At 45.3% G+C, this 26,727-nt stretch overlaps 2 protein-coding genes across 2 annotated transcripts; one reads left to right on the top strand and one right to left on the bottom strand.

Annotated features, from left to right (window-relative positions):
- The first annotated feature begins 359 nt into the window (after window positions 1-359).
- LOC120849662 lies at window positions 360-8,516 on the top strand. The gene is made up of 6 exons (XM_040221880.1): window positions 360-522; window positions 4,464-4,659; window positions 6,164-6,539; window positions 6,614-6,778; window positions 7,540-7,726; window positions 8,215-8,516. The coding sequence occupies exons 1-6, from the start codon at window positions 360-362 to the stop codon at window positions 8,514-8,516; spliced, it is 1,389 nt and encodes a 462-aa protein (XP_040077814.1).
- A 2,033-nt stretch (window positions 8,517-10,549) lies between these two features.
- Window positions 10,550-11,423, bottom strand: LOC121048591. The gene is made up of 3 exons (XM_040505101.2): window positions 11,377-11,423; window positions 11,076-11,285; window positions 10,550-10,898 (listed from the first exon to the last, which is right to left on the bottom strand). Exons 1-3 carry the CDS (start codon window positions 11,421-11,423, stop codon window positions 10,748-10,750), a joined length of 408 nt encoding a protein of 135 aa, XP_040361035.1. The 3' UTR covers window positions 10,550-10,747.
- Window positions 11,424-26,727: the final 15,304 nt, after the last annotated feature.

Here is a 26,727-nt window from a genome sequence, read left to right as displayed (position 1 = left end):
TGCGATGACGATTTCATTGAATGTGAAACCCTCTGCAAAGCAGTTTTTGTTCAGTGATAGGTTTGCCTGTATCATTAGAGGTAGCCCTTTCGGTTTAGTGCAATTCCGTTTTATGTAGAATAGAACACCCTCCCCCCCCCCCCCCAAACAAAACAAAAAAGACTGAAGTAATTAATTGTAGTGTTCTCATTTGAACACAATCATTTAGCTATCGTATGAGTTCGCAAAACACAGCCTGGGAGGTGATGCTGAAAAAGCCTTATGTGAGCCAAAGATTTTCACATCACCTTGAAAGATGTATGTTTACTCATTGCTCATGAGATGTTCACTGTTCCAATGTTAAAATTACAGGAACACATATGCCAACGGCGATCTGCTGTGGCAGAGCAGTGGTGGTCTCAGTAGTGCGTTGCCACAAGTGCACAGCCATACAAGCATCACGAGTCAACTGCTCCGACCAGTCGTCGCAGACAATGCCCGACCTGGTCGACACTTCGACAGAGACTTCGAATTCTGTCCCTGGTATGTCAAGGAAAGCAGCTTTCGTCCTATGTGTTTGTCCGCTTGCGCCAAAACATATGCTTGGTTCATAACATGATTGTATTAGGCCAGCACAAGGAAACCTCAGGCTCGTGACATCAAGACTCTTGCTAGGGCCTTGACATTGTAGCTATGATTGAGTGCATTCCATGATGACTGAAATGAGCATACGGGCTAGGCATTCTTTTGAGCTGAATCTGTAGTTTAGCTCGCGTTCTTGGCAAACCTTCTCCAAAACCTTTCAAAATCTATCCCGAGACATTTTTTTTAATTTATCCAGAACCTCATCGAACTCTGCTCAGAAAATGTGTGTTTACTGACTGTAATTGGGCTCTGTGCGTTGGCACAACGTAAGTATTGTCTGTATTCTGTCGGCAGCGATGCTAAGAGCATACAGATGTTCGAGACGTCGTCTGCGTCATCGTCGTCATTGTTGACGTCCAAGATGCCTTTCGATGTGGAAGACATTTCAGCGTCGACGCCGTCTTCATAGTCGTCGTCTTCGAAGTTTAACATGTTAGACGACGAAGCAATGATTAACATGTTTAACGTAAAAAAGTGTCTTCGACGTCTGGACGTCGGTAATGATGCTTGAACATGGACGACGTTTTGGACGTCGAGGATGTGCTCGACGTAAATAACGACTTAGACGTTGAAGACACCTTCAATGGCCAAGCCTGGTAATGTTTGTGATAAACACTGAGGGTACCGAATAAACCTTCGTGCTCGCCGCCTGGTGAGCACGATGCTCTGTGGTGACGCTGAGCGGTTAGATGAAGCGGGGAAAGCATTCCTTTGTGCACCCCTGGTGCATTGTGTGCATTGGTGGTGCTTTAGAGCGCTAAATATATGCTCTAGGCTATGTGTTACGTGCTGCGATTCGCGTTTTTGAACCCTCTGCAAACTTTTTGCTTTGGATTATGGCATCTGCGAGTGCGACTATTTGAGGAACAGCAGCAGGGACCTTGGTTGCGAACATGCCAGCGCTAGAAATTGAAAGTATGAATGCCCAAAAGATTCCTTGACACAGCGAATAAACTTGCGATTCCCTTGAGGCTTTTCACGGTTGTAGGCGTCGAGAATGTATTTGCCGTTTAGAGGTCACCCAAAACAATAAAATAAAATATGAATAGGGATGCACAAAACAAAAGCAGAGCTGAAAAACGATTGAAGATGGCTCCGGTTTTCAGATTTTTATAAAAGTTAATTAGGTTACCGTGCCTATGGGTGTGCCTCTTCTCAAGAACCGAAAACAGCAGTGTTGAAGTAGGCCCATTGCAAGCGATTCTTGCTTTGGAATTGGACATTGATGTTTAGTTCCACCTTTGATGTGCAGTCGTTCACAAAATAAGATGAATACAGTCGCATTGTGATGGTAAACAATTTAATGTTTTTTTTTTTGCAGTCACGCCAGAGATCCCGATTCAGGAACACCGATAAATATAAAAAATATAAAACTGCTAAAGAGAATGAGCAACCTGTGAAGAGTAGATCCCAAGAAGTTCCAAGCTGAAATAGCGATTCTTGCAAAGAAACTTGTTCCCACCTTGTGGGCATATCTCATGTTGACTGATGGTAGAGCAATGAATTCGGCGCCCGTTTCTTTCACGAATGTTGCAAGACACTCGAGAGGATGATGTTGGTCAAAAGCTTTTTTCGGGTTACTGAAGCACATCTTCTGGAACTCGGGTTACTGAAGCCTCCGATACTACTCTACGCTTTCGGTTGTTGCTAGTGCACCCTACGAAAAAGCACATGGTCTTCCCATGATGGGTGGATTGTTGTCATCGAATCCAGTGGCTCTAATTTAATCTCGAGAATTAAAAACAGGAAGAAAACTGCGAACAAACCAAGTGTGCTCTGAGCAATATGTGCATCCAAAGGTGGCGGAGGCGACTCATCCGTGTCTTTCAGATCTCCTAATAGCCTCATCCCACTAGAGCGACAAACACCGATTTTTGTCCGGCGACACCACAAAGTTCCATGACGCTGATGCTGTCCTGCTGTAGCAACCAACACCCGTGACATACGCCGACAAACAATCGACGACGGATGAGTTCTTGCCTGTCGTTTGACTAGAAGTGCAGCTAGCAGTTCCACCGAGGAACATCTTTCACAGAAAAACTTATCCTCCTCGTCCGCTTGTACCTGCCTCTCTTCCCATCCCTCTACCCTTCCTCCTGTTCCTTCCATGGCTCACTCCGCTGCTCGACCTTCAGAGAGGTCCTTGGCGGCCACTGATCGTTCCTGCAGTTCCGGTTCCTCGATTGCTCGTAGTGGTCGTGGGCGTGGCTTGTTTGCTGGCGGTCGTGTTGCGAAGGAGAATTTGCTGTTGCTGGTTTTGGTTAAAACAGCGCAAAAGACGACGGACAGGGTAAAGAAGGACACGGACAGAGCGCTGCTCTGTCCGTGTCCTTCTTTACCCTGTCCGTCATCTTTTGCGTTGTTTTAACCTTTTAAGTATGTCATACCAACTCGCCCCGGCTTCAACTTTAGCAACATTCATGGCTGGTTTTGCTCACAAAAACTTGGTGCGCGGGGTGGTGCTTCAAGACGCTGAGGTCTACGCCCTGCATCAGGATGGATACACCCATGCTCGAGGACTGACCAAAGCAAGACCGCTCACCACGAAGTAGGACACAACGTTCCGCGGCAAGCCATTCCGGCACACGAGACTTGACATCACGCTCTGTAATAATCGGGATGCCGTATTGTCCCCCAGAAAACACCTGCCCTCGATCATTCGGATGTGAAGTTATAAACATCCTCAAAATCGGAGTGAAATTCTGCGGAGCTCGCCTAGAATGTCTCGAACGACAAAAAAAAAAAGGGAACAATTCGGGAATTCTAGTTTGGGAAAAGATTGGTGTCGATTTTCACGACTGTTTGCGGAAAGTCGCCAACGGCAAATAGAGAAGAGTGGAAACTTTAATCAAGAAATAAAGTAATCGTCTCCACTTTCCCTGTGTTTGCGGGCGCATTTTACGCCCAAAGAGCAAAACACGAAAACTGCGTCGCCAGACTCTGTTTGTCTGTGTCTTTTGAAGTGTTTTGTTGACAACTCGTCCCACTAGGAAACAAGTTTCGTTGCCCCCGTGTTCTGTGTCGTGCCCGCCAGGTGGGACGGTGGACTCCGACAAACAGCCACCTGTCGGTGTCGTCTTTCACTTGTTGTCATGTGTCGCTGTCGTTTGCTGCTGTTTGTCGCTTTAGTGGGACGCGGCTATAACTACCCATGGGAGGAAAGTGCCGGTAGCCCTTTCCCCTTTTCTCTCTCATCCCCTTTCGGTAAAACAATCTATAGGGATGCGCCCGGGTGGTGTGCGCACTAGTATGCAGGTAACACTGCCGTCTGCACCCGTGCAACGCATTTCGTGCTTACACCTACTCTCGGAGACAAGGTAGACTACTGTTTCTTTAGTATTATTTATTCTTATAGCTGAAAAAGCCCTTGTGAAATTTCAGCTGCAGGTTTTTTTAATTGTCAGGTTGTGACGTAATAACCAGAAGTATGTCAATTGTATGTTGTAATCTTTCACTAATAGCTTGCTTTCAACAGCTTTTAATTGTACAAATAACAGCTTTGAATTTGTCCGGAAACAGCTGCATACACAAGGATAGTGAATGCCATCTATGCTCGATGTGGCAGCATCATTGTTCATGAATGGTGATTCCAGTGATTTTACAGGCTGTTTTGTCAAAACCAAACAAGACCTCCCTTCTAATATCTTCCTAGCTGGCAACATTATATGCCACAAAGCATCGGTTTTTAGCTTTCTTGGGTCCAGCATTAGTACCGTGTAAAAAGCAGCCAATGATAAATCGAGGTATATGGTCACAGTACCATTCCAATCTTTATCGACGTAGCTGTAGGTGCACGTCCTCAAAGATTTCTGCTCCTAAATGGGGTCCTTTCCATGCAGTCAACATTGTCTGTGGCAAGCTGGGCAAGGAACCACCTCCAGTGCCTGGTAACCGAAGCCCCCCTAGCCTGGAAGAAGAGGGTTCCGACTCGGAGAGTGATTCCGAGGACGACATCTCCGAGGATGACAGACAAGACCCGACGTACTCTCCAGACGAGGGCGACACCGACAGTTCGGGAGAGGACTCTGCTGATGAGTATGTCCTGGTAGTATATTGTGTTAGTACTATTATAGGCTGCATTAACTTTACATCAGTTTCTGTGCTTTTTCAGAAGAAAAGTATCTGTTACCTTACAGTTATGCACTTGTTCCATTTAGAATTCTGAATATTGTTTTGTGAAAAACTGGATCAGCTCCATCTATGTCTGCTCCGTCTACTGAGCCTTGTAGCACAAGTAAGAGAGACTTGCCATGTAGGCACCGAGTAACAGGCTTCCATTTCCACGTAGACACAGGCAACGTAATGTGTAGTTGCTGGGTGGTGCTGAACTATTGTCAAGCCTTGTTACTAGGGGTGTGCAAATACTCAAATATTCCGGACCCAAATCGTATAGTAAGTTGTTGAATAATTCTATTTATGGAGTGAATTTCTACTGTTCGGTTACTCGAATATTACACATATTGCGCAAAAGGTGCATGGCCAGCACAGATCCAACGAAAGATGTGTCCTCCACTTCCATTCTAGTGATTCCAGACATGCAAAATACATTTTGGTTCTACCGTTCTACAACGATATAGCGCATAGAGTAGAAAAAAACAAAGAAGATTCTGAATGCGTCAGCCCTGAAAGCTACCCAGATTTACTCGTAATGGGCACACACCCAAATTGCGAGTCAACGAAACGCCTCTTTGTTTGCGCCACCCTTGTACACGAATTGAGGGGGGTTATAGTATAGAGCGCTCCATCATACCGCATTTCTTTCACAAGCAAGTGCCTTTCTGTTTCAAATCGAAACATTGTTGTAATGTACCGTATTTACTCGAGTAATAGCCACACTGTTTATGAAGAAAACCTGAGGGTTCGCTTTTCCGCGGAGCACGCAGATTGCCGATCACTATGATCGACATCATGATTACAGCTGTTTACACGACAGAGATGACGTCTTCGTGCGAATATACCATCTGTGAAGATTGCATTTGTATGGACCATCATGTTTTCGATCTGGTTATTCGCTATGTTATTTATGCGCAACGCAATGATTGGCTGTATACTTGTTTTGTGGGAAAGAAGACGCAAGGAAAATAGTGCGGCTATTACTCGAGTAAATGCGGTACACCTCACACATTGGTGGAGTGTGCTTTGAAGCCTACACAGTTAGGAAAGAATGCGAAAGGCTGTTTTGCACAACCTGCAACATCACTACAGGCCGATGGTCAATTCATTCACAGGTGATGTACAGCAGGTGCCTTTTTTCTATTTTTTTCTTGACTTCATTAGGTATTCAATTAGATTACTACTGTTCCGTATTAGCACACCCCTACATTACTACAATGTGACGTGTACATATCAACCTATATAAGACCTAGGAATTAGTCTTCCACTAATTTCGTGCCGCAATTTGTGATGGAGCACAATTGTGATAAAGCTTACCATTTTTATTTTTTTACGTTTTTTTGGAGAGGGAAAATGATTGCTGATTAGCTCAAAATATCACTTCCTTGTAGTGTTAAAGATTGCGTCCTTGTGGGCTGCATTGCAGGTCAGAACTCAACATAACTGGGGAGGCCGCAGACCCCGTTACGGAGCCCAAGTTCATAGTGCCACTATCCAGATTGCTGCAGCTGCTCGCAGTCTGCTTTCAGTGCCTTTGTCCTACCACAGTGAAGATAAGTCGACAGGGCCCCCTTCTTCGGGCTGTGGTCACTTGTGTGCAAGGTCACAAGTTCGTTTGGGAGAGCCAGCCCAGATTGAGGAGCAGGCCACTGCTGACCCTCCTGCTCTGTGGGGCCATCACGTTCTCGGGCGCAAGTCCAACGTGTGTTTTGCGCCTCCTGAGCCTGATCGGAATCGCCACTGTTCAAAGGTCGCAGTACTTCAGGATTCAAAGCGCCTTCCTGTTCCCTGCAGCATTCAAAGTAGGAACTGTGCTATAGTGCTCCAATTGTTACCTGGTAGTAACACCGTAACATGAATACTCCATATTCTGCAGGTCTGGAAAGCAGAGCAGGCGCAGCTTGTTCAGGGGCTGCAGGGCAAGACGCTGTGCCTGGCTGGGGACGGACGGGTGGACTCCCCTGGCTATTCCGCGAAGTACGGGACGTACAGCCTGATGGAGATGAATCTCAAGCGCGTAATTCATTTTGAGCTGGTCCAGGTAGGGCATAGGTGTTATTTTAATCTTTCAGGTTATCACAAATATCTTGTTGCAGCTGCCTCCCAAATTAATTTAACTGTTGCTTTCACAGCCACTAAAGCTTTCGCTCTCCTTTAGTGTCTCTCTTTATTTCTCATTAGCGGTCAGACATTGAGACAAATCTTTGCGTCAATTCTTGCATTATAACGCTCAGCCCATTCGGCTCTTTTACATTGTAGTCAAATTAATTTATGCTGCAAGCTTGGCAGGCATTGTTTCCCTTAGCTTCAGTGCGCGTATGCTCTTGACGTTTCAAAGGGGACTCACCTCCGCTCTGCAGAGCTGGTGCTTTGAATTTGTTTGCAAACTCTAAGGATGTATGTATTCAGTACATATTACAAACTGGAAATGTTACCTAAGCATTGATAGAATAAACATTTAAAAAAGACTCACTTTTAAAAGATAAAAATGTAGTAAAGATTGAAGACTAAATATCTGCATTCATGTATGGTAGTTGGATAGATGGAAGCGGCATGTAGTGAATTCAAAAACCAAATATATAGTTGAGGAAATCATAGTTTCTGTAATAAAAGATCATGATAGTTCGACACTTCTTTTTTTTAGATATCCATAAAGCTGACCCAGTTTAAATTACCCACATATTAACAATACCCGTCTAAAGGAGGCTAGAAGCAAAATAAGCTTTATTCATTTAAAGTAAGCATTCAAGACATAATTTTCGTAGATATCGTAGTCATTGAAACATTTGATTTGCATTTCAGTCGACCGAAGTGAAGTCCAGCTCCCACATGGAGAAGGAAGGTCTGAGGCGCGGCCTAGACAATTTGCTCAACGAGGGACTGATCGTTGGAACGCTGGTTACGGACCGCCACATAGGCGTCAAGGCCATGATGACGACTGACTACCCCAACACCAAGCACCGCTTCGACGCATGGCATCTTGCAAAAGGCAAGGCAATACTGGAAGTGATTTTTGAAACAAAGGGCAGGCAGATGCCATGACTAGCTCGGCATTATTGGTTCAGGCAAGACTGCAATTACTAGTAGAAACAATATTAAATATTTCTCGGTTAAATAGATATAGACAGAGCTGCACAGTACTCTTCATCAACAATACTTTGTGACTAAGTTGAACAAAAAGCTACACCATCTTCTTTTCAAGCTTTGCACAGCATTTCAGTCCAGGCATGCACAAATTTGTTAAATATTTCTGACAGCCCCACGGCATAGGGCCTAGTAAGCACCTGTAGTTTTGCGCCAACGCTTCTCATTTAGTGTAGTTAGGCCGATTCACGAAAAAATGAAAGCAAAATTTTCGCAGAGTCTAATGCCATCCACGCCTGTCTTCCCGCTTTGATATCGCTCTCTCTATTCTGCCCTTGCCTCTTAAATTGCCGCACCTCTGAACTGGAAGCCGCATAAACATGTCTTTTCCAGGTGTCATAAGCAAGGTGACTGCAGCAGGCGAGGGAAGAAATAAGATTCTGCTTTCCTGGGTGAGGTCGATTCGGTCGCATGTGTATTGGTGTGCACAGACAAGTGGGGATAATGGGGACTTGATTCTTGCGAAATGGTGCTCCCTGATGCGGCGCGTGGTCAACATTCATCTGCACCAAACCCCCCTCTACCCTGCCTGCTCTCATGGTGACATTGGGGACCGGTGGTGGCTGCAGGAAGGCAAGTTCAGTAAACACTTTTACAACACCTTCAAATTTGATTGCTTTGCTGAGCTCCCATAGAGGCTTGTCGCCTACCCTTGCTTCTTTGCTTGCTTCATCAGTCGCATTAAAACTTGGGTCAATCTACCTCATCACCTTTGGAACCATTGAATAGTGTCTCATCGTCAAAATTACAGCAAAATGCATCGCCCAATCAACTTTTGAGATAGCTTGAATAAATAATAAGAGAAGCTGAGCAACAAATAGAAAGTGTGATGCAGGAGAGGTTTATCCATGCCATCCCAAAACACTGAATGTGCGCCTTCAAAGAAACATGCATAGCCCTCTTGGAAAGTCAAAATCTTCACTGGCATACACTGATCTAGACGACGGTAGTGGCACATGTGGCGCGACAGGATTGGGCACTCACTTTTCGCTCGTAGCTGTTTCTTTGCCTGGTTAGCCCACTCTATATTTTCACCCGATTTGCTCTTGATGTTAGGTGGGCTATCTCTCAGGGATTTTACGGTACCCACCTATGACTGGGGACACAAATACCATTCCACTCAATGTTTTATATCTGTATTTTTAGAGATCAACTCGGGAGCAGTGAATTGTTAAAAATGGAAGAAAAACTACAGCAGTGCATTTTCTATGGCCTATACCAGTCGTTTTCCACCTGCACGCTCGTTCCCGACCCTTCTTTTAAGTTGCCTACTCAATGCAAAAACACCAAGAACGACTGGATAGACTGGCAACGAACAAAATAATTAATTAACATACTAAAACAAAACATTCTTGTGTTTAGTGGGCCACCTGGGAGAGCGGGTCGCAAACCAGTGTTCATACGGAAAGCAACCTGTATAGGCCATAGGAAATGCACTGCTGTCATTTTTGTTCTATTATTACTACATCCAAGTTGTCCGAAAAGGATAATCGTAGAACTTTGGGCGAAATGACGTTGGTTTTGTTCAGGTGTGTACATTTGAAAATCACTTTTGGTAGGCATTCCAAATGGAAAGTTTTTATGGCCGCACCCTGTATAATCTTTCCTGCAGTTTTGCAGCGCTTTTTCTCCCTAGTCTGACCCAACCGTGGTGCAATAACTGATATATAATTTGGACTTGACTTCATCAACTACCTTTTCACATAGATAGCATAATTATTTGCAATTTTTCTTTTTTGTCAAGGACGGAACCATACGTGGCGCTCCACAAAATTGTGATGGCCCGCCACTTGTTGAAGGATATTCCAAGGCTCTCTGGCGGCAGCCAGACTTATAAGCTTGAAGCGTTTCATAGCCTGCTTATCCACTTTACACCTAAGTCCTCCCATTTTCGCTACGATGGTATGGTTGCACGGTAAGTGCTACTGCTGCTATAACTGGTTTAATGTTTTGGAGCACAGATCTTAGGCCCCCGTTCCCGAATTTTGCGACGTCGGCATAACCGGAGGAGGGGAGGGTGCGAAGGGCGAGACTATGGATGAGGAAGGTCACGTAATCACATTATAATTTAACTTTATGTGATCATGTAACTATGTAAGGTCACAAAACCTGAGGTGATTACATGATCCGTAACCTTGCGTATTCACATAAAATAATGTGACAATGACTTTATGCGATTATGCAATTATGTTAAGCGATCACGTAACCTCGCGTGGTTATTTCAGGTTACATAAAGGAGCAGTTTGCGGTAATGTAACTCTACATAACCACGTAAAGTTACGCAATCATGTAACCTTACGTGATCTTGAGATCACGTGAGTAGTTATTTTAATTAACTGGTGCGTAATTATGCTACATTTATAGGCGTAACAAAAGAGATAGAATCAAATTCTTTAACACATATCGCAAAACCAGAACAGATCAAGAGCTGCGCTCTAATTTTGCATTACAGAAAAGCATAAACGTCTCATTTTTTATACCTGAATATTTTGTAGGACCTGCATGGCAATCCTACATTACAATGCCAATGCTGACCGCAAGCAAGCACGAACCCGTGAAGGGAAGATTCAGCCTGAGGTTCCCTAAGTCAAGGAAGGGGGAGTGGGTCCTCCGTCCTGTAATTGAAGCACCCTCTTACGGTAACGGAAAATGTTCACTACAGTGCTGTGACAACATGAATTTATTTCGTGATCATGGGTTTCTTTCTAAGCTACGTGAAAACACTTCTTGAGTGCAGCTTGGCGTTAGCTGAACAGCCCACGAATGTGGCCGTGGAGGGACGTCCTCGTCGGGAATCCTTGTGCAGCGGAGCCCAAAGGCCAGAGAAAGAAGCTGCCATCAGGGCCCATGTTTCAAGGTTCCTGCACTAGGAATACTGGAAACCCGTGTAAGTCTCCGAAGGGAAGTGTTTCCTAATCATGGCCACCACACAGCAGCGAAGTCTCACCCGGTTGAACCTCCCAAGCCTCCTCCATATCCACCATACGAATTTCCTGTAGGCGACGAACCTGAATGTCCTGTATTGTGGAAAAACAGCAGAGATACGAGCAGGGATGCATACATAGCGAGGTGAAAAAAAAAGTGAAAGCCACTATTAGGTTTGGGATCTAGCTGAGTGGTTAGGGGAATCCAGACACTAAGAGTCGAGTAACTTTAGATGAACCATTAACTTCTCTCAGTTCTCAGCCTTTTACCTGTTTCTGTCTCCATGCGCTTGCTCAAGGTAGGAAGGTGTGTACATTCGGATTTCGTGGTAGGCTATGTCCAGTATCTCTCTATTGAGACATACGAGGTGAAACAAATGATGCTCCGTAATGCAGGTTGTTGGACTGACTTTCACCACTGCAGCCACGCCGCGACAACAAAGTCTATCGGCCCCTTCATTGCAGTTGGCACAAGTGCACCTGCAACCGACCAAGAAAGAGGACAGTCAGATGGCTTTCTATGTTTTGTATAAAATGCAGGCTATGCTGATATGTTGTAAATAAATCTCACCAGTCTCCCTCTAGGTTTTCTGTTTCCTGAGTCGATTCACTCTCCATGCAAAGCACTTAGGAAGGCGGCAGTGGGTCGTATGCGTAAAAATCAAGACACGATGTAACCCCTTCGCTATCGTCGCTGGAAGATGACATGGCTTCTGTAAAAAGATACAAGCCCAATGTGTTTAAAAATGTGCGAGCAACTCCTAAGCACACTGATGCTGATTAAACATCAATGACTACATGAAGTAGAAGATTCAGTACTCTTAAAGTGCAATGAAGTCGTAAACTGGGCTGGTTTGTAGTTACGAGGAAGAGGAAACGCAGCACCGGGCAGGCCTTGACTCTCAATTAAAAACAACGAAATGAAAGCAAACTAGAGAACACGCAACCACATTTGTCCGATTATATGACGGCAATCATGCGGGAAAATTAAAAAGACCATAATCTCCATTTTTAATAACATGCTGAACACGGGTAAGTGGTACGCTGCGTTCACGTAACCTTCCATCACGCAATCAAAGGTGGTGTAACCAGAGATCGTTAGTTAGAATCAAAACAAATTGTTTTGTGCGCTGTGCCATCGCCTGAATACGTTAGCTACTATCGTCATGCTTTTTATGGTCTAGGTCTAATTTTTTTCGCCGGTGCTGGGAACGAGGATGAACGGTGCATGACACTCGAGCCGACCGCGCTATACACATCAAAGCTACTCGCGCGAGCATGGGGCTTGATCTCGTTGATCATTTGCGCGCGTTCTCGCGCGAACAAAACAATTGGATGAAGCCACGCGCTCGCGCCAATAGCTTTGACAGCGTTGCACGCTAAGTACGAAACAGCTCGTTGTGGCAAGCCCGCGCAATCGCAAGCCTGGCAAAGTGGCAAAATTGCCTTCGCGCGCATAATGTGCGGGCTTGCACGCATGGAGCACCAGCCGGGATGAGATATTTGCAATCGCCAGCTACAAAGAGGTCTTGGAAGTACGAGAAACGCGGATGATGTCAAACAGTCGCTGCTCGGTCGCAGGTCGCGGCAGCTCTAACTAGCGTACATATACACCAACTCAACTCTCCTACGTCATGCCGCGGTGGTGGCGCGCCGGACGCACTTCCGGTCTGGGGCGGTGGGCAGAGGTCGCCGTGCCAGACATGCATTCCCGTGTTCCTTTGGAAGAAACGAGACAAAAAACCTGCCTTCTCGTCAAAATGCTGCGATGGGGGCTTTACCAAGAGAGTCTGGGAAGGTTTGAAGATCAGTTTTCATGTGTTTTTGCACCCTCCGTTCGTCCGAGAACGTGGATAGCAGCCGTGAAAAGGGCAAACCAGACGCTGTCGAACTACGATTGCGTGTGCGGGCCACAATTTGTGGTCGCCAGATGTATTTGCTTTGTTCCAACATGACCGAGAGAAAACCCCCAAGTTGTCCGGACCACCCACGGATTCAGTGCGTCTTCAAATTCACATGGCCGCCTGATCGTTCGAACTTTCGTCTGCTCTTTCAAAGTTGTCTGCTTTTTATCGTCTGCTCATTCAAACAAAAGTGGCTCATAGACCAAACTTTGACCCGGTGATTGCAATAAGAAGTAATTGCAGGCCTCAAAAGGCTTAAATAGGCGCGGTGTAAACAGTAGATACAAGATGTTAATTATTGGTACCGGTGGCCATCACCTACTTGTTACGCTTGGTCTGTTCCCGCTTCCGATTTTCAGTATCGACGTCGATCATCGCCGCTACCTTTTACACTTTTGCAGCACGAGCGACGTCGCGACCGCAAATAGCTACAAGAATCTCATCATGGTTTTGGCGTCCATTCTGCAGCGTTCATGCGAATGAATCGCCGCACGTCAAATCATTTACGGAAAGTTTAGCGGCGTAACGAGCCTTGATAATTTCGCTCAGGCGATTGAAGTGGTAAGACATTGCGACGAGGATGTAGAATCGACAACTCCAACACGAAAAAGAGTATGCAGACTCACACAGACGCCGACAACGTGACATTCGAATGGTTTCTTCACGCGGGACGGGGTGCTTTTTGCCGGTACTCCATTGCGCGTGCGTTCGAACTGTCGTCTGCTCTTTCAAACTTGGCTGCTTTTTGTCGACAGTTCGTTCAAACGACAGCGGCCCGTAAACCAAACGTTGACCCGGTAATTGCGATAAGAACTAAGTGCAGGCCTCAAAACACTTTTGAAGGTTGGTTGGGGTAAGTCGGCTAAGTGTAAACAGATACAAGAAGTTGTTGATCATTGTTACCAGTGGCCATCACCAACTTGTAATGCCCGATTCTACTTGCGGTTTTCAGTATCGACGTCCACCATCTCAGCTACGGTCCACGCTTTTGCAGCCCGAGCGACGTCGCGACTGAAAATAGCGAGCAGAATCTCATCGTGGGAATCAGGCTTTAGCGCCCATTCTGCGGCGTCCACGTGAAATGAATCGCCGCACGTCACATTATTCACGCAAAGTTTTGCCTCAATAGTTTTGCTGAAGCCGCTCAAGTAGTCAGACATTGTTAGGAGGACGTAGAATCAACAATTCCAACGCGAAAAAGAGCACGGGGACTCCCACCGACGCCGACAACAACGCAATTCAATGGTTTGTTTATGGGCGACGGCGGGCTTCTTGCCCACCATCCACCGCACATGCGCGGCGCCGGTGGCGTCCGCTAGGGGCGCTCCGGTTTGTTTGTAAACATGAGTTGGTGTATAAAGGCACCTTAGCTTTAACAACTTACACCGCTTGTGGATTCCAACTGTCTCTCATTATTTGTTTTTGTCTTGGCAAGTGAGCAAATTATACACAGACACACTGCGTCGGCGCTGACCGCGTCAAATTATCTATAGCAGTCGGATTCGCTTTTCGGTCAACAAATTTATGAATATACACTAACGCTTACTACATCTAGTGCATATTTACAAAGTACAGAGGTAAAGAAGAAAATGTGCAACTTACCTTCTGTTTTGAAGCTCCACGTGCAACTGAGCCGGCTGTGTTGCTGCGCCCGCTCAGGCGCGCATGACCAGATCGACGTCACGCCGTAAACGCGCAGCTGGCTATCAGTGTTGCCAGAATGCTCCGGCCGGTAGTTTCGGTTTCGCAGTGCCACCGGAAGGAAAATTGGATACGCGATATCTACAAAACTGTACACACTATCGAAAAATAAATTATATCTCGTGATTCAGTGTCGCCGACTTCGACTAAACAGATCATAACCCGAAAATCGGACAAATGGAGTGGAGTTGCCCTTTAAGTAAGCTATGCATTGTAGGAAGCTTGTACTCCTGGATTAATGTCATAGGTAAAGGAATGCAAATGTTTCAACTATAATGTTGCATAAACACCATTTATATGGCTTACGATCATTTCTACGAGTGGTGTCCTCGCTTGGTAGGTACCACTCATATCCTTGTTTGCATCTCATAGAGAACTTTCGTTCCTTGTTCTGACCTTAGACTTGGGTAACGGTTTCGTATTAAGCTTCGTAAATCTAGCTGCAGTGTAGATCTTTTCTCTCTTCCAGGTGTGTCACTAGCACCTCCAAAAGGCCGTCCAGCTTCCCTTTACAAGCATACTGTCATTGACGGAGTCGAGGACCTCCTAAGGAAGAACATAGGTTAGTGTCCTTGAGCAATATACCTCTACTCATTTTAGGGTGGTTCACATTTTGGAACCACTCCGTTATAGGTAGTGCTCAGTGTTTTCAGAGTTTATTTTCTGTGAAATTCGGAGGGTGTTTTTCGGAGTTTATTTTTAGATAAAAAATGAGTGTTTATCGGAGTTTACTTCTCGTACTATAACGGACACAGCTGCCTATAACACGCGGCAGCGCTTTGGCGGCGTCTCCTTCGCACCTGGCAGAGCATAGAGCGAAGGTATGATCGCAATCTGGATGAGCAAGTCCTCCGGCACCTCGCATGCGCAGTGTTTCGGAGTGCACTTGGGAGGACAGAAATGCTACCGCTCGCTTGTTATAGGCAGCTGTGTCCGCGATAGTACATCCCCAATTCTCCGAAATTCGGAGTTTAATTTCTCTGTATTCTGAATACTCCAAAATCTTAGATGAAATGATATCTGAACACTCATTTTAATTGTATGGAAGGTTTGAATGCACAAACAAATACTTCAATACAAAACATGTACGGTTGTGCATATTAGTACAACCTTACAGCTTGTTGTAACAGAAGCAAGCATACTTTAGGAAATTTCTGTCGCTGATGGAAGCGCACTCCTTTCGATTGATGACTACAGATACACAAATATGGGGCAACCACGCAAGTTGGACGCCCTTTCCGACCGTGAAATCAAGGCGGCCATAGCATCTATTGTTACAACACCATCCCTTCTCCCTTCAGAAAAGAAAAATTGTATGGTCTACACTAAAAACCGGAACAATGACTAGCGCTGACAGGTGCTTAGATAGCCTTCTTTGACTTAGAAATACGGTGACCCCTTGTCCTCAAAGAAAACAGGGGAGATAATCCTCCTTCTGTCAATTGTGCCGGTCTTGAAAGAGGGCAAAGTAGTAGTAATCCGGATTTTTTCGGATTTATCCGAAAACATGGAGGCCTAGTTATAAGAGTTGTGAAATGAGAACTTCATGGTGCTCACTCAAGGTGCAGTGAACATTAAGATTGCTTCACCTGTGTGCTCACAAAGTGCAGCCACAAAAGAAGTATGGGTGACTTTTTTCTTACTACCTGCCTTGCTTTAATAAATAGCCATCTTCCAACATGAAACACCTGGAAATAAAAAGAACTTGAATAAGCCTAGCAATCCAGAAAAGTTGGCAAAGGTGTAGTCAGTCAGGGCACTCGGAGACGGTGTTATTAGCTAGATTATATTTATTTATTTCTATTTATAGTTTCCTAGATGACCAATATATAGTGCCAGTTGCAGGAATTTACACCTTACTCCATTGACACTTAAAAATGTGCACCAATGAAGTCGCAAGTGATCTCTGTGACAACACAGTTATCAACCGCTCGTATTCCGTTTCATTGTACTTTGGGCCCTGGGTCAAAGGTACAGGCCACCAGAGCCAATCAAGCGCCACTTTAGAAGTGACGTCACCTGACAAAGTTGGGTCGCATGTGAACTGACCGTAATCTTAATGGCTGAAGCATGTTGTTGGGGTGTTCCTAGGGGGAACTCTGGCAGTGCTTTTTTTGCCAGCTCATTTTCAGACAATTCTGAATATTGAATCCGTGCCTGCAACTGAAGCACGCCAAGCTTTGCGAGCAGGGCTGTCTGTCGTGCTATGTCCTCACCAAAGAGTGTCTTCTACTGTGGCCTTGGCATGGTACCTTCACAGAGCTCCATTTTATTTGCTTTGGTTTACAGCCCGTGCCAAGAAGGACGGCTGCAGCCATGAAAAGGTAGTCGAGTCAAGTCCTGAGCGCCAGGAATAGCATACAGCTGCAGCCACGGAAAGGTGTTGAGCAGCACAGTTGCAAAGCTGCTTTTTTTTCATGCCTCGTATATCTGCAATAAAATTGTTTTCAAGCATCTGTTTGTCAGTATCATTTACGCCTGCACGCGAATATGCCCAGGCTACGCAGTGGCCCCGGTGTGTTCATTGGTTTCCGCAACCTTTTTGCAATCTTATCATTACCGGAAGACCTAAAAATACTGTACATGAATTACATATTGCATGCTCACTGCAAGTTAGTTTATTTTCTTCAGAATAGATACCTGAAACTATCATAAGCATTATTTCATGAATGTTTATTTACTGTTCTGAGAATGTTCTGCAAACATTAGTCTGCTTTTCAAAACATTCTTAGAATGTTTATTCAATGTTCTTTCAACGTTCTGCAGACATTTCGTGGAGAATGTTCTCCAGATGTGATGGATAAGTCGCTTTGCTACGCTCTAAGAGAATTTAGAGAACGTTCCCAGATACATTCGCAAACGTACCGAGAACGTTGCAAATGTTCTTGGAATGTTCTTCAAATGTTTCTGTGCTACTCGGGCCGTCTCGCGCCTGTCAAGGCAGAATAGTTTTAGCGGGAACTCTTCTAAACTGAAACAACTGTTCCCAGAACATTTACTACAAGATAATTTTCATAGGACTGTCTCTGCGTTCCGAAACTATATAGGCTGGCTGTGGGTGATTCTTCAGGAGCCGAACTGGCGACGTCGCGGGCCTATCGCAATTGAGCTGATTGTGGTCGGCTCAAAATATGAGTAGATAGGAAATGCTTTGAATGATTACGATCGCGTCTGACTGTCGAGGGTACTCGTAAGAAAATGGAGGGAAAGGGATTGTTGGACGTTGGAGTTTTCGCAACACATAGGCTCGGTCGGCCAGAAAGAGAAAGCGTCGTCAGGCACGCGACGAAAGGGGGGCAAAAACCGCGCAACACAATGGAAAAATTAGTGGTCTTACCGATGGCCAGAAGTGTAGCTGGTGCTGCAGTCTTGGTCGGTGACCACTTGACCGTGTGGTTTGTCGCGGAAAATGTCAATCAACGATGGGTCGTTCGCTAAGAGAAACGTCGACGTCGACAAGTTTCCGCTGTGGGTACAGATCCCACTAGTCCTGATTCCACTTTATCAGCATGTACGCCATCGATCGCTTCGAAAAGAACTACAACCGACGAAACTCCACTAGCCTACAGCGCATCCACCTAAGACAATGCGAGCGGCAAAAGGGAGGAAACTAGGAAACCTGGAATGGAAAGGGGCGACCTCCTTTCCACAACCAAATTTTCCCTTTTCTCCCTCGAACTGCCTTTCTTAAATTGCAGCTTGCGAGCATAAACGATTCTGAACGGGATATGGATTCCAACCTGGATCAAGTTGGCTACGGGTGAAGGTTTGCTAGACCATTCTAAAGTTACTTTTACTTGATTAATACATATATATAAATGCATGCGTACAAACCATTCTCATTGCGCCTTTTATTTATTTTATTAGAAAGCACTATATTTACAACTCGCTGAAAGATTTAAGGTATGTAAATTTGAAAATAACTAATCGGTGCGCGCGCCGGATAGTGGTCACGTGATCTCTGTATTCACGTGACTTTCCTTGCGCTTTCGCCCTCGCGCACCGAAACCAGAAACCGAAAGTCGTGGTATACCGTTGTCTGGCGTGCTGGAGGCAAGGCTGGCAGGCCTACAGTCAGAGAATTTGCGAACAAAGTCAAAGCCGCCAAGGCTCCCTTGGTGGTTAACCATCCTGCTGTTTTAAGTCGTATCTCTATTCATTTTTAACATGGGACCGAAGAGACGTAAATATAAGCAGTATTTGTGGGACAGCGATGTGCCGGTCCCAACCCGCTCCACCTACTCAAGAACCAGGGCGAGCACCCGGAGCAGCGCGCAGTGTGCACCAACGCCTGCTGTTTCCGAGAGTCCTTCAGTGCCGTCAGATGAGACAGGGTCGCAAGGAACCTGTTCGCTGGCGTTGGATGGCTCCTCGCTGGAGTCGGAGGACGACTTCTGCCTGTCGCAAGATGGAGCCGCCGACTCCTCTGACGACTTTTCCGGCAGTGAAAGCGGTCGTGATGCTTCTAATGAGGAACCTTCAGACAGTAAAGGCGACAATGAAGCCCTTCATGAAGAACCTTCGGACAGTGAAGGCGAGATACTCTCCTAATGAGGTACCGGTAGCTTCTGCTACGTCAGAACTGGTGAGTATATACCGTATTTATTCAAATATAAGTCGACCTTCTTTTTTTTCGGAGATGTGAAATTTTAATAGGGCACTGACACGTCAAAATCATTATTTTTTAAATATCCGAAACGATTGAAAACGATGCCGGGACATTACCCTCAGAATTTGAAATTTGGGATTCAGTATTTGTGAAGTAAAAAACAATTTCCAAATGCCGAATTTGAAGTTCCCGCGCGATCCGCGCCGGTGCGTTGACGTCAAATATTGCGGCTTTCTTTCACGACTCCCTGCTGTCGCCATGGCGACCCAAAGCGAGGAGGAAAGGAGCGAGCGCCGGTGTAGGACGCCGATCTCACTACCCCTCCGCCTTGACTACGGTAGTGGTTATGGCGTACGCCAAAATCAATACCGTAGTCGTTTCGGCGTACGTCATAGCCAATACCGTAGTCTTTTTCGCATACCCCAAACACACTATCCTTACGCCAAATTCAATACCTTGAATAACGTCGGTTGAGCAGGGATTGAGCTCCGCATTTCGCTAAAACTGGCGGAAGCAACTTTCTGCAGCAAAATACCCTGATTGTTTGTTGTTGTTTGTATGAGCAGCGGAACGCGCGCGGCAGGCGTTGTTAATTTTGATTAGCGTTGATACGGCTGACGGCGCGCAGAGCTGAAGGGCACAAGCAAGGAAGGTTGGAGTGATTCTGTGTGAATGTGATTTGACGTCGCTTCTTTCTGTTTCTTCAGTCATGGTGCAAATGCAGGTGCCCGACTCCCGAACGATTCGAAGGCAAGAGTGGTAGCCCGCCTATCCGCTGGTCTTTCAATCGCATGCACTGTCGTCATTTTGGGCACAGCGGAAGAAAATAAGACGCTCACTATTTTAAATAGCGTGCGATCGGCCTGTCTAGGTTTTGGCGACACCGTTTCAGGCTGTAGGTGAGAAAATTTAGCCACTACAGTACGACTGCTAGCCTGGAGTCTGTGCCTCACAACAGATCGAATCGGGTGGGGGTGGGGATCCCTGGCAGCGGGACCTTTCGCCGTACGAGCTGCGGTGCGCTAACACGCTCGACCTCCGATATCCCCTTGGGTCACAGCGCTTGCTGAAAGAAGTTAGGATCGTTTTATGCAGATTTTGCAGTGCGTACGAGACGCACAACAGCTACGTACTACGTCCTAGATGCCCAAACCGAGGCTCGCTAGTTGTGCGTGGCTCTCGTGATCTGGGGAACAGCCATGAAAATGTTGCATTGAGAAGTACGAAAAAGTAATATTATAACAGTAGAGTATTTAAAACTGGCTTGCATTGTCACTGAACATATGAAAATAAAACTGATTAAGAATGCCGATCAGATCGGGTGGGAATGTGATATAGATATTTAAATAGGCTCGGATGGTATCGGATTATGTGCGAAGTTGCGTCGGAACAGGTGGGCAGGGTTGCTATAGACCTTTTCATTTCAGTAGTTGCCTGACCGGCGGGTAGAGGGCGCTGACGCACTCGGCGCCATTAGGTTGCTTCAATTTGGTCGGTTTCGGTTTCAACGTACACGCGATTGTGATGTTGTTTCATGCCACTTTCGATTAATTTTGCGATATGAATTTCTTTCTTGTAGCACACAGCGAATGAAACAATAGTATTGAGCCACTTGGTAAACCACGAAGTGGTTTCGAGCCTATATTGCGATCTTTTTTTACTAACAGTATAGCGTCTGAATCCGTCCATTTTAAATTCGGTCAGGTTCGGCGGTGAAACAACTGCGCAGATGCACAGGGAGGATTACCATTGCCAACGGCCGTACCCGCGGACACTAATTTCAAGAAGAAAAAAAAAATCAAGAGCAGGACAAGCTCCGCCTGCAGCGTGCGCTCGTTGCCTGCCGCCGTGCTTTGGCTGTGCGTGCACCGAGCGGTACTAAAGTAGATAGCTCGCGCTCAAGTCATATATTGAACTGATCATCTTATATTGCAACAGACTATATTGCATGAGTGCTTAGTGAAAAATCAGGTCGACAACATGATTAACAATCTGCTGAATCACCAAGGACAGATGAACTGACAAGTTTACTGTTCGATGTTTGGTTTTCGTACACCAACCTTTTCTAACTTCGAGATTGGAAACGTCTTTTATAATGACTAGAAAAGTTTAATATAATCACGTAGATAATATAAAAAAGTGATATTATCTCGGCCTGTTTTATTTTAAGAAATTAAGCGCTCGAGAAATATTTTGATAGACCAGCCTAGGCTGACTAGAAAATTTCTTTAACTAAAGTACTCATTTACACCATTTCAAAATATTGGCCTTATGAAATAAACGTTTTGTTATATGGACATTTACTTACGACGTTCTCAAGGCATGAGAATGGTAAGATAAGTGAATGCCAGACTTCAAATATAGTCTGATATCCATCTTCCGTAAAATTTGCCGAATGAAATTGAAGAGCGCGAAAGAAATGATGTCCGATAAGTTTGGCTGAAGTTGAACGCCAGGCGCCACCCAATGGACCTTTGTAGAAAGCTGTTCACTGATTCCAAACGATGCGCTTTGCACATTTTGACGTCGCCATCTACTGAAAGTAACTCCCTATTCGAAGTCGACAACCGGCTGCACTCGTTTGATTTTCATGCAGAAGGATTCTTGTCGGCGTCACATTTTATAAATCATAGGCACTATCAAGCTGTCTGTGGCAGTTTCTTACGCGGGGAGTTCAAATATTTGTGTTGAAATAAACTAATTGAAACTGCATGGTTATATTAGAAAACGACTTAAGAGGGCGCGGTACCTCTCTTTATTCGTCCGTTTCAGCCACCAGATGGCGCGCGGCTCGAAACGTGGTTGAACGCGCAACTTCTAGATGGCGCCAGTATCGAGGTGTGAAAAGGCCCGCGTTATCCGCTGCGTGAAATAGATCCCGAAATGTGCCGTGTTCTCCCGGCGGAGGAAGTTTCTCCCTCCCTCGCGCGCGCTTGGTATCTACGCGCGGTGGCCGAGACCGGCCTCTGCGCTGTGTGATGCACTGGGTGGCGCTCGTTTCTGTTCGGAGGTAGGAATAAAAATGCCGGTCCCCTTTTTTACGACGCTCGTTTCTATAGCTTGTTTTTCTTTTTTTATCTCAAGTGACCTACAGTACCGCCTGTTCGAAATCGTCCTTTGCGGTGAGCGATTGAGAGTCCGGTTAGCATTTTATTTGGGTCAGCACTACACGTTCAATGGAGACCTCGGGCGGCGATGTAAATATGCATTGCTCCCCAAAGTGTGTCCAAGGTGCGCAATGACAATTGGAAAGGGTATTGAAGGCGCGCGACCATCGGTTGGTAAAATACGTGCGTTAGATTCACTTATTCAGTCTAATCATTTTTGCCAACGTCTTTTATCTGTTTCGACAAATGACATGGTCGAGTCTATTGATAACCTTAGCTAGATTGGACGTACGGAGTATCCGGGCTTTAAATAAATTTGCTTCGTTTATGTGAATGATTAACTGTTTTCTCTTTTCCGTGCTCGGTGCTATGCAAAAATCGCTGAGATGTTATGGTAGCTAAGTGTGGCGGCGTTCTGCACGCTGACTCGCTATTGCATTCGCTGTGCACAATATGTGTTCAGATGGAATGTGCCAAATCGTATTTCCGATCGATATGATAGATTTACTTTGCTACAGTGTTAATTATATTTTCCTGATTTAAACTGGTTCGTCCCTGATCTGAGCCTAAGTTCAAATTCGAAGGGCAGACAGACTTAACGTCGTAACAGCCGTAATGCGCAGAAAGAAATTAGTACCATGAAAGAAAAACAAAAGGATACGAGACGGCTCGGTGTTATAGAAGTAATGAGTGTGCAAAGGATGCCATCGTACGTGTTTTTTTTTTTTTTTTTTTAACTCTCCGCATCGCTGGGAAACGCTCAAGGTACCAGCAAAGACAGCGAGCTGGCGTGAAATTTCCATCGAGCGGAAAACGAGTGTCATTTTTATTTCATCATGCGCTTTCATTTTGATATGGCTCAAAATGGGCGCGAAATAGTAACAGGTAAGGCAACAAAATTTAGATGTTAGGTCTGGAGCACCGCCATACTCAGTCGTGTTGGGGGCATCTCTCGCGAGTCAATACGGCAAAGGTATTGCGCGTCGAACTGTACGTGAGAGTTATCCATTTCAGCGAAACCTTGATTTCGCAAAACTATTGTGGCTCGAGTCGTGGCTTCCAGTACTTGGAAGCCACGAGCGAGAAATAAATGACAGTTGATTTTGAAGGACAATCGCGACGTGGAAACCCATAAAAGAGAGTTCCCCTTCTCTTCAAGTGCGTAAGTTACGCTCTCAATCCTGCACCTGTGGTAACACTGCAGGCTCCTAAAATCGCTTTAAAAACGTTCCTGATCGCAACAACTTTTTTTTTTTTTTTTTTGTCGAGGCGCTATTTCGTTTTTTTTTCTTTTTGTCTACCTTGATACCCCATCAGCGCAAAAACTACCATAAACTAAAAAAAAAAAAAAAAAAAAAAAATAGTGGGCATACAACGACAACGCACCCACTGGGACCCGAGTCAAGGCAAGAACAACTAACTACTAAAAGGGGAAAAAAATCATGTTCGCATACACAGACAGAACGCCTCCATCGGAAGAAATGAATCATGCGCTTGTTCTGCCAGTCTCGTTGTGCGTCTGTCAACAGCCACAAAGGAGGAAGACAATCAGCGCCTACACCACTCCCCCCCCCTCCCTCTCCTCTCCCTCCCCCCCCCCCCCCCCCCCCCCCCCACCACCACCCCTGAAAAGAAGAAAAGAAAGGTTTCTTGGGCGCGCGCGCGGTCGCCCAAGCGATGACCTTGGAAGGGTATGCGATTGTAGCACGTTTGTCCCCCGGTTGTGCCCCTGTCTCAAATGCCACGGTCCGTTTCTCCCAAGTGCCCTTCTTATCTTCCCGAGTATCAACTCCGCAGTGATTATGAGTCATTTCGATGCTTTCCAACGTTGCAAAACTGTTAGACGAATATTTGCACACAAGTATACACTGTTCGCAGAACTATCTACGGCGCTAAAATTCAAAAGCGCCGTGTTGGATTCGGGAACTTATTCGCTCGATGAACTCCACAAAACGTGTAAATATTAGAATGAACTTTCCAGAGAACGATAGTTGTTGTCGGGGTTCCAGGCGACCGGACAGGTCGCAATTATTGGCTGATTAAAATTTTTATTTCGTAATCACAATCGAATCATCAAGGGCACGCCATTCCTCATCACTTCTTCTACGAAAAGAGTTGCTGTATTCGTAGCACACACAGACGGAAACGGTTGGGACTGCCCAAATAATATCTTCTTTTGGCAGGTACTGCGCAGCGATTACACACAATGCCTCTAACATAAACATTCTGCTCCACATGTCTATTCACAAGATGCAATACATCGTTCTCCCAACTTTGTTGAAATGGGCATGAAAGTGCGTAACCGTCACTTTTTTGAAGTTCTACATAGAGGTGAAGTGTTTACCGTAAAAAGTCGTTAATTATTTTTTTTTTCCGTTCCACTACAAAGCTCGATTCACTTAAATTTTTGTTTTTATATCGTCTCTACAGCGCTTTTACGTCGGTACTTTCGTGTTAGAGGACATCACATAATGTGCGAAAAAAACAGTGTTGCCGAATGGTCCCAACAAAAAACCGCCAAACGGCTGGGAGGTATAGCCCAAATATAGCCAAAGCCACAAAATAAATATAGCCCAAAATAGCCAAGACTAAAAACGACGATTTTTAAGCCTTTTATTGACAATTTTTCATACGCGCAAAAAAACAACACGTTAAATTCTCTTTTTCAACCTTCAGATGCGCCACTTTTTGTGTACATTAGGTCCCCTGATATATATACATAAAAAAAGCTTCAGAAGGATGAAAATTTGTGAAACAATTACCCATCCTTCGTAGGTTTTCAGAAATAGAAAACATACATGGACAGCTGTATTGTGAAGCCCGGGAGATATAATCGTACAGTAAAAGAACAGAATGTAGAAGCAGAACAGTCAGAACTGGGAGTTTTAAACTAGCACCCCCCTATATCTAAGGTTCTTACCAATAAACCACCCGTCTATTTTTCTTTGAATAGAATATGAGCGTCCCCCGTTCCGGTTCAAGCTATTTTTTATTGTGTTTCTTTTCTTAAAGTTGGCGATGCCTAAGAATTTTCGCAACGGGTACCAAAGCTGCGTTTGGAGAGTCCAGTCTACGTCCGGGTAGAAGACGGCGCTACCGGACCTGTAAAAACAGTGCAATTTGTTTGTTTGATTTGCTTCACTGCGCTGTGGGGAGACCGCTTGAACTCTGCTAGCACTGCTTCTCTGCGCATTGTGAAAACCCCCGAAGTTTGTAGAAGTTTGAAGCCATTCTCCATCCTCTCTCTCTTCTCAACTAGCCAAAAGAGAAACAATTTTTTTTACGAAACTGACTAGAAGTTCGAAAATTAACTAGTCGAACCTCAAAGTTCGACGTCGAACCTGAGGTTCGACAAGAGTTCGCCGCACCCTTAGAAATAGCCCAAAAATAGCCACATAGCCAAAGGCGAAATTTTGACGCCAACTAGAAAAAAATGTAGCCCAATTTGGCTATATATAGCCCAATCTGGCAACACTGAAAAAAAACAACAACAAAAAAACGGTAGGATCGATGCTGCATAGCCTTTTTTTTGTGGACATCAAGAAAAAAAAAAAGATAGTAGTTGTCTTCACTTCGCACTGCATGTTTTAGCACAGAAGTTTCTATTTGGTTATGATGTCTTTATTTTCTTAAAAATTGTATACAGTAATATAAATTACCGAATTACAAAAACGTCGAAATTGTATAATTGCTTTTCGTTGGGACGCCATGACGACAGCGACACTCGTGTTCCCTCGTCGTTTCCGCCAGCATTTCTACGATGAATTGCCAGGATCGCGAGATGCAACAGCGTGACACTCCGTCTTCTGTGACGTCATTTTTTGCACTTCGGGACCACTTTTGATGTATGGCCAGCATAAGACGCTAAACACACCACTCGGAGACGCGCTGCAGGTGCCATAGTGCTGCTCCTAAAAGTAGCTGTCACGTGCTTTGCTCCGCGACTGTGATTCCCTCACAGCAGCTCTGACTGAGGGTTGCCAAATTACGGTGAAACGGAGTATAGACAAAACAGACCGGAAACGAGCTGCCAGCATACGATAGTCAAACTCCAACAAAAAGGATTAGTTTCTTCCCAAGCTGGACGACATTTACCGGGCATCTTTAGAGCTGCGAAGCTAAAAATCACGCGTACTCATAAGATTTTTTTTTTCTCGCGTGTTTGTGATTTTTATGATGTCCTGCAAGCAAGAAAAAAATATATATGGTGAAGTCACTCCGAGGGGGTACCGATAACTGCGAGCCACGAACATGAAGGATTCGCTAACATCCGTCAGGAGTGTGAACGGTAAATCGTCACGCAAACATATTCTCAAAAGCTGCAAATATTTATTTGGCTTAGCAAGTAGAATACTAGTATACTAACGACATGTGATTATTGTACACAAGATACCATTTCTCGGTTCTTCAAAACCATTTCCCTTGTCTGAACGGTCGCGCTACCGGCCGCGGCTAGCCGTGCCCTCGATGGACTACGGAGCTGCGTTGTGTCGTGTGCTACTGTACCGCCAACAGGAGAGCGATAGCTCTGTGTGCTCCACAGATGCGTGTTGCGGTATAACTCTGTACGTCTGTCCTAGAGGAAGACAAAAAGATAGGCT

The sequence above is a fragment of the Ixodes scapularis genome, unplaced genomic scaffold (genome assembly GCF_016920785.2).
Source record: "Ixodes scapularis isolate PalLabHiFi unplaced genomic scaffold, ASM1692078v2 PGA_scaffold2__306_contigs__length_199485367, whole genome shotgun sequence".
Taxonomy (NCBI): domain Eukaryota; kingdom Metazoa; phylum Arthropoda; class Arachnida; order Ixodida; family Ixodidae; genus Ixodes; species Ixodes scapularis.
This window is presented reverse-complemented; position numbering and strand designations above follow the sequence as displayed.

Coding starts and splice junctions, on each gene's coding strand:
- LOC120849662 (XM_040221880.1), top strand. CDS start 360: ATGCCAACGGCGATCTGCTGTGGCAGAGCAGTGGTGGTCTCAGTAGTG. Junction 4,660..6,163: donor GGAGAGGACTCTGCTGATGA/GTATGTCCTGGT, acceptor GCTGCATTGCAG/GTCAGAACTCAACATAACTG. Junction 7,727..8,214: donor CGCATGGCATCTTGCAAAAG/GCAAGGCAATAC, acceptor TGTCTTTTCCAG/GTGTCATAAGCAAGGTGACT.
- LOC121048591 (XM_040505101.2), bottom strand. CDS start 11,423: ATGGAGAGTGAATCGACTCAGGAAACAGAAAACCTAGAGGGAGACTG. Junction 11,286..11,376: donor GAAAACCTAGAGGGAGACTG/GTGAGATTTATT, acceptor GGTCGGTTGCAG/GTGCACTTGTGCCAACTGCA. Junction 10,899..11,075: donor GCGCATGGAGACAGAAACAG/GTAAAAGGCTGA, acceptor TCCACAATACAG/GACATTCAGGTTCGTCGCCT.